Below are 12,830 nucleotides of genomic sequence, written 5' to 3' on the forward strand. Positions count from 1 at the left end.
AGAAATGTTTCCTGGTTCAAGGAAGTCCATTCTCACCCATTGTGTTCAACTTTGTCCTGGCAATCCTAGCCAAGGCAGTAAAGCAAGAAAAATACATAATACAAGACATAAAGATCAGAAAGAATAAGTAAAACTGCCAGTATTCACAGACAATAAGATTGTCTAGATAAACAATCCTCAGGAATCTACAAAACAACTACTAAAACTGAATAACTTTCCCAAAGTTACACCATTAATAAAATCAAAACTGGAATTTGGAGCTTCCCTGGTGGCGCAGTGGTTGAGAGTCCACCTGCCGATGCAGGCCACACGGGTTCGTGCCCCGGTCCGGGAAGATCCCACATGCCGTGGAGCAGCTAGGCCCGTGAGCCATGGCCGCTGGGCCTGCGCGTCCAGAGCCTGTGCTCCGCAACGGTAGAGGCCACAACAGTGAGAGGCCTGTGTACAGCAAAAAAAAAACACTGGAATTTGAAACAAAACGGTCTGGCTCCGAAACTCTTAACGCCTACACTATGCTTTCTACCTAGAGAAGAGCATGCAGCTACACTTGTATTAGCCCACAAATCTCAACACAGGCCCTACAGTATGTATTTGTAGTCTCATTTGATGCTTTGGAAACAGAGGTTCAGAAAGATTAATAACTTCACCAAGATCACATGGCTAAAGGGTTGGAAGTGGCAGAATTTGAATCCAGGTCTGGCAGATGCTACAACAAAGTTGATTTGAAAATATCATGCTTTCCAGATTGGATAAGGAAACAATGAAAAGATCCAGATCCAGATGATAAGGCCCTAAAACAAAGCAGCAGGATACAAAGGCCAAGAGAAGAACTGGTGACTGGTTAGGTACAACAAGGGACATAGGAAAGGGAAGACAAAGGTGGTGCATAGTTTTGAGAATGAGAGTGGTAGTGTCATTAATAAAACAGGAAAGTAAGGAGGAGGAACTAATGGAAAAGGAAGTTAAGGAAGATGAAGTCAGTTTTAGACAAGCTGAGTATCAACTTGTTAGGTTAAGGATAGTTTTGACAGCAAATGGTATAAAACTTAACAAAGACTGGTTTCTAGAAATAGGGTGTGTTTTTCTTGACAACAAAAAAGCTGAAGGTAGGCAACTATTGATCTATTCAGAAGCTGAACAAAGTCAGAACCGGAGTCTGTACTTCTCCTGGCCCTTCCTTCTGGGATTACAATATGGTTGCCACAGGCCCAGGCTTTAGGTAGTAATTCCACGCAGAAGGAAGAGAACAAAGGAGTGTCAAGTACATCTGTATCTTTCATCAGTAAGGCAAAAACTATCCTAGAAGCCTCTAGCAGACTTTTGCTGTGTCTTATTGGCCAGAAGTGTATCACGTGGGTACCTAACCTCTAGGGAGGCTGGGAAGATAAGTATTTTGTTTTTCTTACCTCTCTAGCAAAGGTAGATGAAGGAAAACCATGTCTGCGCCCAATATTAATGGAATATTTGATGTGGGAATATCCAACAGAGAGACAGAAATGCATCTGGTCTAGAAGATAAACCAAGGACACTGCGTGTAAGTAACCTGCTCAGCTAAAGCACAGGAAATGGATTGGTGCTCCAAGGAAGAGTGTGCACAAAGAGAAAAGAGGGTGGTAATAGAGCTTGATTTTTCTGTTCACACAGGGGAAGCAAGCAATGCACATGGATGCAGCTGAGTAAACACGGTACCCCGGTGCCTCCACTCCAGCCAGTCAGATTGTTTGCTTTCGTATGTTTGGCTGGGTCTTTCCCTGTCACCCTCCCCACCCAATTAGTTCCATCCTCTTTCTCTTCCCTCAGTCTCTCAGTATTCCCAAGACGGTCTCTCCTCTCCCATTCCCTCAACTGTGAATTGAAGGTACTAGAGGGAAAATTCACTCTTCGTTGCCACTGTTCAAATGCATAACAATGGATCTAAATCTGACTAAAGAAAAACTAGCTACCTTGGGGTTAATGGATCTAAATCTGACTAAAGAAAAACTAGCTACCTTGGGGTTGGGGAGTTGGAACAAGATAAGAAGCAGCTACACTGGACGGGCTATGAAATCTTATAAACTCATAGGAAATTCAAACTAAAAGGGATCTTCCAATCCTGCCCTCATTGGAGGAGACTGAAGTCCATTTTGGGGAACCCAAACTAAGACAGTGAGGCAGAATTTGCTTTGCTGAGCACCACTCTTCCTCTGATGACTCTTTTGGGCTCCCAGGCTGTGTCCAGGAGACTAGGCTGCAGGATCAAGAGTGTGACGGACCAAGTACCTTTCTCTCAGGCCCATTGCTCTGCGAGCACACCATCCCCCATGTGCCTCTCATCTGAGGGAGTCCAGCTCTGGCTGAACCTTTCCTTTCCTAAAATCCTGAAAGGACCGGTAGAACCTGCACCACAGAATTTAACCCTGGTTACATATTAGGGTGTGTTGTCCTCTAATTGCTCCACACGTATGTCGCGCTCCCATGTTTTGGAGCTACAATGAGATGTCCCTCGAGAAGTTGTAGATAAGATAGTGGCAAGTATCTTTACTTTTAAACTTGAAAGTATTAAAGTTTAAAAACAGTATATTGCTAACATCACAAGAAGAGACCACTTGACATTCTGTAACTCATAATGCAAGTAACACTTCTGAGAAGGATTGTTGCCAAAAAATCGTATCTAAATCCAATCAAGCTCTAGATCTAAATACCAATTTACAGGAAATACAGGGGACAGGGACTTCCCTGGTGGCACAGTGGTTAAGAATCTGCCTGCCAATGCAGGGGTCACGGGTCGAACCCTGGTCCCGGAAGATCCCACATGCCGTGGAGCAACTAAGCCCATGTGCTGCAACTACTGAGCCTGTGTTCTAGAGCCTGTGAGCCACAACTACTGAGCACACGTGCCACAACTACTGAAGCCCATGCACATAGAGCCCGTGCTCCACGAGCCCATGCTCCATAACAAGAGAAGCCACCGCAATAAGAAGCTCGAGCACGGCAACAAAGAGTAGCCCCCGCTCACCGCAACTAGAGAAAGCCCGCGCCCAGCAATGAAGACCCAACGCAGCCAAAAATAAAAATAAATTAAGAAATTAATTTTAAAAAAAGGAGGACTTCCCTGGTGGCGCAGTGGTTAAGAGTCCACCTGCCGATGCAGGGGACACAGGTTCATGCCCCAGTCTGGGAAGATCCCACATGCTGTGGAGCGGCTGGGTCCGTGAGGCATGGCCGCTGAGCCTGCGTGTCCGGAGCCTGTGCTCCGCAACGGGAGAGGCCACAACAGTGAGAGGCCCGCCTACTGCAAAAAAAAAAAAAAAAGGAAATACAGGGGACAAAGGGACATATTAAAAGACACTAAAATTCAGACAGTAAAAGTATACCTGTTTTGGGAGTTCCCTGGTAGCGCAGTGTTTAATAATCCACCTGCCAATGCAGGGAACACGGGTTCGATCCCTGGTCAGGGAAGATCCCACATGTCACGGAGCAACTGAGCCCGTGTGCCACAAGTATTGAGCCTGAGCTCTAGAGCCTGCGAGCCACAACTACTGAGCCCGCGTGCCACAGCTACTGAAGCCTGCGCACCTAGACCCCGTGCTCCGCAACAAGAGAAGCCACGGCAATGAGAAGCCCGTGCACCACAACTAGGAGTAGCCCCCACTCGCCGCAATTAGAGAAAAGCCTGCACAGCAACAAAGACCCAACGCAACCAAAAAAAAAAACCAAACCTGTTTCTTCAACAAATTTATTACAAGGAAGAAAAAGAGAGAGCTAGAGGGAGAATCCAGAGATTTAAAAAAGACCTAGAGATATATCAACTAAATACAACTTATTTGGATCCTAATACAAACAGACTGCAAAAAAAAAAGAAGAAAAGTTATGAGATAAATGGGGAAATTTGAACTCTAGATATTTGATCATATTAGGGAATTAATGTCACATTTTTAAATGTATGACAATGGTATTTTTTATTGAGTCCTAGCTTTTAGAGATATATATGGAAATATTTACAGAGAAAATAATACTAAAAGGGACTTGCAACAAAATAGTCCTGGGAGTGGTGGGGGACAAGTGGGGGTATGAATAAAACAAGATTGGATGTGAGCTGATGACTCTTGGAGGGGGAGGGGGTGGGACAAGAGAATTATTATACTCTTCTCTCTTCTCTTTGTGTATTTTGAAATTTTCCATAATAAACTTTTAGAAATAAAAATTAGAATAGAGCTATGCCATGTCATTTCTTAAAAAGTATTCACATCAGCCATGAAAATGAAGAAGGAACAGCAGAGGCAGACGCTGGTGCCCACTCAAGCCCTTTCCAAGGCAAAGGGGGCCAGTGCGAGGACTTGCCCTCATGGTGGCAGACGCTACTCCATCCTTGAGGAGGAGGATGCCTCTGGCCATCTCACCCTGATCCCATAAGCACTTTCTACAATCAGGGAGCTGCACTGAAGCTGGAGATAAAATGATGACTACAATACAACACAGCAATACATCAAGTGACACACAAAACGGAGTCAATAGGCAATTGCAATGAAGTCTGACTTGTGCTATTACATTGTTGGACAAAGCGTGCTATGAGAGCACATGGAATGGTCCTCTAACCGGAAGAGGTGACGGCCAAACTGTCCTGAAGGATCCCCTGAATTATCTTCTGATTACAATTCAGTTCCCGGGCTCTGTCACTCAAGGAAGAGAATGAGCTGGCCAGAAGTTATAAGTGTCCTGATCTCCTGGAGCTTTGCTTCTCATTGTAAATGCATAACACGGCCTTCTAATAACAATTGGATTTCCATACAGCTTGCCCAGAGAAGGAATACATTAGCCAAAGGATGTCAGTATCCACTTCTCTGATGTTATTTTCAAACTACTGAACTGTCTTTCTGGTTTTTACAGGCTCTGAGAGTTTGGTGCCTATGTATCTGTCCCTGAAAAAATGTATTAATTCTTGATGTGCTGACAAGTCAGCATTCCAAGATTGTAAGACTAGTCCTGAACCCTGGGTAATGTCACCCCTTGGGACCTGCCTGGGTAGACAGACATCAGCCTTCCCCAGTGATAGCCTTCTGCTCTGCGTGCTTCTTTGATCTTCTATATTCCTCAAGGCTGGGACCACATCTGATGCTTCTTTGATATCTGAGTCATCCTCTTTCACATGTCTGCTATGAAGCATTCTGGTTTTTAACAAGTTTGTTCCTTGATTTCTTTCACTCTCATTCAACCCAGTCAAAAATAGCTAACTCAGTATCTATTTGGGGATCAAATCAGATGCAAAGACACTATGTAAGGGGCATTTTTAGAAACATTAATAATTTTTAAATTCCTCGGCTGTTTTTAAAGATGACAACTTTTCTACACATCCATCTCATGTTAACTTCATTTTCTGCTTGGGTCTGTCATCACCAGTGGTCCCCAAACCACCCAGTCAGCCAAGGACCTCCCTTGACACTATACTTCTAACTGAAGAACAAGAAGCCAAACATTGTGAGCTCCTTCCCAGACAAAGACAACTTTCAACCCCAGTGGTTTCTCTGTCAATGGCTTACGTAGATTCTTTCACCTGTAAAAGGGGATGGCAAACTTTTTCTTCAAAGATCCACGTAGTAAATACTTTAAACTCTGTGGGCCACACAGTCTCCTGCCATTGTAGTGTGAAAGCAGCCGTAGACAATACTTAAGCAGATGAGAGTGGCTGTGTTCCAATAAAGCTGTGCTTATGGACATTGACATTTGAATTTCATATAAATTTCATGGGTCACAAAAGATTAATCTTCTTGGGGTTTATTTCCAACCATTCAGAAATGTAAAAACCATTCTTAGCTCAGGAGACACACAGGCAAGCGGCTTGATCTGGCCCATTGGCCACAGTTTGCCAACTCCTGCCCCAGAGTGATGAATAGTGGCAACAATTCACTATATGTATTGTGAATATGAGTGGTCCCTTCATAACACTCCTTTACCAACCATGAGAATTATGACCTATAATGGTTCTTAAATTCACAAATGGCAAAACTTAAAATCTTATGGAAAAAATCTTTTCACTAATGTTAAAAAAAATGGTCAACACATTTTTTAAAAAGGCATTTTACATCCCAAATAGTGGGGTACTATGTAATACATTTCTAGTTACCATCCCTGCTCAGAAAAAAATTGTAAGATCAATGAGGTAGTACTAACTTTGGGGGTTTTTTGGGGTTTTTTTTGCGATATGTGGGCCTCTCCCTGTTGTGGCCTCTTCCGCTGCGGAGCACAGGCTCTGGACGCGCAGGCTCGGCAGCCATGGCTCACGGGCCCAGCCGCTCTGTGGCATGTGGGATCTTCCCGGACCGGGGCACGAACCCGTGTCCCCTGCATCGGCAGGCGGACTCCCAACCACTGCGCCACCAGGGAAGCCCAGCTTGTTTTACTTTAACAATATTGTCTGTTGAGACTTTTTTCAGTGTATTTTTATCCATCCGAATGTTCAATGTCTTTCTGATTTTATAATTAGTATTTGTACACTCTCACCTTCTGGGTCCCACCATAGTCCAAGAACTTGGATGCTTGATACATAAAAAGCTTTGGGTTTTCTTTCTTCACCTTAATCCACATATCTGCATACCTTTAACCCACCTCCCCACATGCAAGCTTATATAGCATTGCCTGTCTATGACAACTTCCTAGGCACACTTAACGAACATTTCTATGGGATTATTTTCCTTATTTTTTTAAATTTGTTTCAACATTCGTTACATACATCTTTACTCCTGCAGACTTTCTACTTTAACTCCCCTTTTTATTTTCAACCCCTCAGTTGCTCTTTTTCTAGTTGTCCATGACACTTGCATGATACAAATATCTAAACTACATTTCCCAGCTGTGGAAAAGGTCCCAGCATCATTTCTCCAAATAGGACATCAAGGATTCCTCTTTGTTTATGTGTGTGCTTGAAAATGTCCATAATCAGGAGTTTTAGAAAAATAGAGTATATGTTCCTATGTTCTTGATTTGATTACAAGAGGAATTTGTGGTTGAGAAGAAATGAGCATATTTATATGCCACAGCTGTGTGTCTTTGTTCACATTGCTCCCAGAATTCTCTGCCTGATAAAGTTCCCCTCGACCTCCACGGACCAGGCAGGAACCTGTGGGACGCATACCTGGCAGAGCTGAAGACTCTCTCCTCTGCATTCCCGAAGCATCTCCTACATCTCCATTAAAGCACTTATGGTTGCATTGTGGTTAGTTGTTTATGTAGCTGTCCCACCCCTACCCGCCCACCCCCTCATTCAATAAGCAACGCTCATCTTTCTTTTCCTGCTTCCCAGTGCCCAACACAGTGCCTGGGAACAGAGCATCAAGACTGCATTTCTCAGAAATATCGAGGGCAGTGTCCCAAAAGGAATGACTTCAGCGGCCTTCCCCAGCCAACTTCCACCAGCACCCTTAATCTTCCTCCTCCCCTAAAAAGTTAACAATCTAAGTAAAAACGCAACTTCAAAACAAGTACCTCAAGGCCCTCTTACAATGAGACTGCCACTTCTAAACTCTCCTTCAAAGGAATTCTAGCGCCGACACTGTGGAAAATGCAAGGTTCCCTTAAAACTACAAAATAATATGCTCACGTGGCACTCCACAGTTTTCAAATTACTTTCATGATAATTTTTTTTTCATTTGGCCCACTAATCCTTGGTAAGACAGTGTTATCCTCATTTTTCAGACACTCAAGGAAATAAAAGTGACATGTCCAAGATCAGAACTTGTGACTGGTGACAGCTCTGGGCTTAAAACTCTTAATTTATTGATCTGTCTACTCTCCTGAACTCCAGGAATGCTAGGTTCAGTATCTATGGAGGATTCCACCCCCAACTCCACCCCCGGAGGTTTCTCCCCATTATGAATTATAGTATTAGATTAGATTGTGGCACTACGTTCTAAAAATCCATTCCAAACAAAAACGTTTGGGCAAATACACATTATGAAAAGAAATGTGTTCGTTACCTTGTGTTAGCTTGTGTTAGAGTTAGTTCTGCTCTAAGATTTTTGCTGTAAGTATTTATTGACTAAAGGGCTGCCTGTGAATTACTAACTGTTCAAAAAATGGCATGCCAAGAATTTCTGCAAATAGAAATATGCAGTCTATTATCTGAAAAATTCACTCATGAGGATAGCATTACTATTTATAAGTACAAGAACTTGATTTTCTCTTCTTTGATAATTCATCTTTCCTAAACTTTTATTTATTTATTTATTTATTTTTTGCGGTACGCGGGCCTCTCACTGTTGTGGCCTCTCCTGTTGCGGAGCACAGGCTCCGGACGCACAGGCTCAGCGGCCACGGCTCACGGGCCCAGCCGCTCCGCGGCATGTGGGATCTTCCCGGACCGGGGCACGAACCCGTGTCTCCTGCATCGGCAGGCGGACTCTCAACCACTGCGCCACCAGGGAAGCCCTTTCCTAAACTATTAAATTTAGATTACTTATCACATTAGCAGGCTCTTCACTTATTCATGCTCTTAGTTCCTCTACATAATTCTGTATGAGGAATAACATCCTCATAATAACCATCACTTCAATTCTCTTACTATTTATTGCATGCGACTCTTCTAGTATTAGCACTATCATCTTAGACGTAAACAGGGCACTGCCTGCCAAAAATCTTGCTACTGTGTGGTAATTGAAAGTAAAAATTATTTCTCAGGTATATTAAGCTATTCAAATGAGCCACGTTTAGCTTTTCTCAAATTACTTATTTTTTTTCAACAAAGGCCTATAATAGTAAATTATGTAGAGCAGGTCACGCTTAAGATTTTCAAGTTTGATCTGGTTACGAATCTGCTAAGTGTAAAAATTTCAATATGGCAGAGCGCAAAATATTTCACACAAATGCAAATAGAGATGTCATGCAGATAGCTGCAGGACATGAATCACTGCCCTGCTGCATCAAACTCGAAAATCAGAGGCAGTTCACTCTGCAAGATTTCTTACCCAGTTCTTAAAAGTTCACATGCATCACCTTTTAATCAGGGTAATAAACTATAATTGCTAACATACTGTGTAATGTTTACTGCTAAACCCACAATCTGGACAAACAGAAAATTATGCTATCAGAGCCTGGAAACAACTGCAGTCCGCTGTTACAGACAGCACCCTCCTTAACACAGGGCTGTCGCCGGGAGTTACAACGCTTTATGTTTTTAAATTTTTAGAGTAAGGGTCTCTTCCCGAGAGGCAGGGTATTAAGACGAAAGCAGTCTCCCGCGTGACCTTCCTAACACAGACCTTGGGCAAGCGACTGCGGGGGCAGAAGCTGAAATTTTCAGAAGGCACTAGACATCTCCACTGCGTCCTTCACCCTTGGCTTTCAGGAACAAAAAAAAAAGCACGTTACTCTGCACCTGCCTTTCCTCCCACCCTCCTTAAAACTTATTTACCCCTGAGGGTCTGAACAGCCAGATGAAGGTAGGAATCTATTCTTCTGCCCTGTGATGCCAAGGAAAATAAACCCCGACCCGAGCGCGGAGCCGGGAGTCGCGGGGGGCAAGGAGACCGTGAAGGAGGGGCGGGAGGGGGGTACTGGCGGGGCTGGGGCTTCCCCCACTGCGCCGCAATTTCTCCACCACGTGTGAAAATCTCGTGCACGGGGAGCCCCATGAGAGACCGGGATCTGCGTCCCCTGGTCCCGGGTGCGGACCCTTCGCTCCCTCCCCGCTCGGGGACCCTCGTCCCGCGGCCCCGGCGGGCGTCCCTGCAGCCGTCTCCGGGCAGGGGCAGCGCGCAGAGCCCGGCCCGGCGGAGGCCCTTCCCCGGCTACCTTTTATCCAGGCAGGCGATCCACTCGGCGGAGGAGGAAGAATGGGCAGCGTGCGCAGCGACCATGATGGGCAGCGGCGCGCGGCGTCCCCCGGCTGCGGCGACCTCCCGCGCTCGCTCTGCCGCCGCCTCGTCTCCGCCTCGCCCGCCGCGCGGACCCGCTCCTCCTGGCCCGCCTCGCGCCCAGCGGCCTGCCGGGCTGGGGGCCGGCGAGGGCGGGGGACCCGAGGGGCGGGACGCGGGGACCGCGCTGCACTGCGGCGCCCGGGGGTGGGGAGTCCCGCGGTCCCGCCCGCTTCAGGGAGGGGGCTTGGGGGCGACCCCGGGTGGCAGGCCACCTGCGACTGGTGGCTGCTGCGTCTCGGGGAGACCTGAGCCCCACCCCTCACCTCGGGGCCTCTGAAGCGTGGAGGGGGGAAGGCGCCGCGGGTGGGGGTGGGGGGACGGGTGTCAGTGTCTATGTATTTTTCATGCAGCAAATGCCACTAAAATGGCTGCTGCCTCTCTGTTTCCTTAGAAACCCATTAGTTTCCCTCTGCAGCTGTCAAAACCTGCTGGCGGTTTCTTGCTCACCTTTGCTGTTTCCCCTTTCCAAAGGGATGGAGAGGAGGGCTATCTTGGCTTGGGCTGGGGACGCCCACAGTGGTCTCTGAGTTGTGGAATTAGTTTCCCCCTGAAGGGTGAGGAAGGGCTGGGATGGAACGGAGGGGCAGTGCAGGCATGGTTGGAAGCCCAAAGGGGAGGCCAATGAGCCATAATGGTGACCAGTGGTGACTGAGGGTTTGACAGACCGAAGTCGCTGGCCTTGAACCTTGAACTTGCTTGGGCTCCCATCACCTGCTTGATCAAACATACACACACACACACACACACACACACACACACACACTTAAGAATGGGGAGTAGTGGGGCCACAGCAGAACTGAGGTTTGGATTGGGGGCCAAGATCCCACCGCTTGGTGTGACCTGAATGGCTGGCTGCACACGCCCTTCTTTCCGTGGCTGGAGTGTGGAATGGGTGGCTGGTCACTCCACCTGTCCCTGGGAGATGTACAGAACAAATGATATGCCTAGAAGTTCAGTTACGTTCTACCAAAAATCAAATTACACACCGATGGTTGCTTAGGAATTTGGGGACAAGTCAAATCTTTTAGACTACTACCAAGCAGTGTTTTGATGTTCCTGTTCACTTGGGAACAGACAATGGGGAAAGAGACATAGCATTGCTAACCTCGCTTTGTTTTTTTTTTTCTCTCCTACCCTCCCCTCACTCCCCTGCTCAGAGGGTGTTCAAGGAGACTGGAGAGAATGAAACAGCAGGTGCATTCTGGCATCTTTTCATCCTAATAAAACTCCTCCAAAGAATCTGCCGTTTCCCCTCTGCTCCATAGCCAGGATCTGGTTTCAGACCTGCCGCAGTTCCCTCAGCAACACCTCCCTGCTCAGTGTTTGTCCCCCAGGTGACCTCCATCCTGTTGATTTCTACCATGTTTAAGGGAAATAACATTTAAAATGCTGTACTATACAAAGATTGCCAAAGGTATTTATGTTGCTTTTTTATGCTAGAGGTATGAAGAAGGAAATGAGTCTCCTATATTTATTAAGATTCATTTATAAAGGTATCAGAGAACTCTTGAGAACATTTCAAGGTCACCAAATGCTTTCCCCAAGATGCCTTTAATCAGAGAATGTTTATAGGTAAGGAGCTAGAGGCTAGAGGAGAAAAGGACTGCGCATGACCTGTCATTACCGGAGGCTTGGAGTTGCCATAGTTTTTAGCTATGATACTAATAATAGTCGTCATTTATTGAACTTCTGCTGAGTGTCAGATGCTGTGCAGAGTTCTCTACATGTGTTATTTAATCTTCAGAACATTTTATGAAGCAGAGCCAGAAGGACAGATGTCCAGGGTTACTCCACAAGAAGGGACAAATATTTTTGAAAATGTAATGAACTAGAGAAAATAATGTTTATCAGTACTTCCGGGGAGAGTGTTGATTGGGTTGGAAGGAAGATGCCGATGACCTGCTTGGAGTGGGAGTGAGAGCCCAAGGCCTCTATCGTCCATTTTAAGGATTGTAGGTCTAATGAGCTGCAAGGCTTTTGTTTTGCCCTATGGGGACCCTGCCTTTCCTCCAAATAGAAATTAAAGTATTATTTAAAGAATATCCTTTCGAAGAAGCACCAAGAATCATTGTCTTTCCCAGAGCACACACGTGTCCCTATCCAGCCCTGGATGTAGGTTCCAGTAACTCCAATATACTCACTGGGACACTGAACCTCCAGAGAGGTCCATACCCTCAGCTACTGGAGCAGGGGACCCTGAACCAGATTCGGGTCTGTCTGATTCCAAAGCCCTTGCACTGAGTGATGGTGTCACTGGTTGTCTATAATATGAGGGTAAAAGGCATGTCAGAAATGACTGCCCACATGATAAGAATAAAATGGTTATAAATTGTTTTTTATAATAATTTTCAACATAATAAACCTGTCTAGTAGGGGAAAGCAAAAAAGAACATGTATTGATCTTTAGGGGGAAAATAAATAAAAGTGTAGAATAAGAAGTAAATATTACCGATAATTCCACCACCTAGAGATAACATTGCTAATATTTTAGCACATTTCATTCTATATTTTCTATTTTTAAAAGATACAATCACAAATACACCCATAAACACATGCATATAACTTGCTGTTTACATTCAATTATGTATATATGTGTATAGATACATGTATTCATACAGACTTGAAAGCATTGATATTTTATAGGCTACTTTTTCTACTTGGAATGGAAAAATGCTTTGTGTGTTTAAATGAAATCCTCATTAAAATTTTTTACTGGCTACAAAATATTCCAACGTATGGATATAATTTACCTAAACTTTTTTTAAAATTGAGATGTAATTGACATATAATATTAGTTTCAGGTATACAACATAATGATTCAATATTTGTATTCATTGCAAAATGATCACCATAATGTCTAGTTAACATCCATCACCACACATAGCTAGTTTGTTTTCTTGTGATGAGAACTGTTAAGATCTACTCTCTTAGTAACTTTCAAAT

General features: G+C 44.9%; 1 protein-coding gene across 1 annotated transcript in view; it reads right to left on the reverse strand.

Moving 5' to 3' along the window:
- Positions 1 to 9,951, reverse strand: part of RAPGEF4 (Rap guanine nucleotide exchange factor 4) — a 317,013-nt gene extending 307,062 nt beyond the window's left edge. The window contains exon 1 of the mRNA XM_073807568.1: positions 9,763 to 9,951. Coding sequence (XP_073663669.1) covers positions 9,763 to 9,827 — 65 coding nt within the window. The 5' untranslated portion in view covers positions 9,828 to 9,951. The remainder of the gene's footprint in view (positions 1 to 9,762) is intronic.
- Positions 9,952 to 12,830: the final 2,879 nt, after the last annotated feature.

The sequence above is a fragment of the Tursiops truncatus genome, chromosome 7, assembly GCF_011762595.2.
Source record: "Tursiops truncatus isolate mTurTru1 chromosome 7, mTurTru1.mat.Y, whole genome shotgun sequence".
Taxonomy (NCBI): Eukaryota; Metazoa; Chordata; class Mammalia; order Artiodactyla; family Delphinidae; genus Tursiops; species Tursiops truncatus.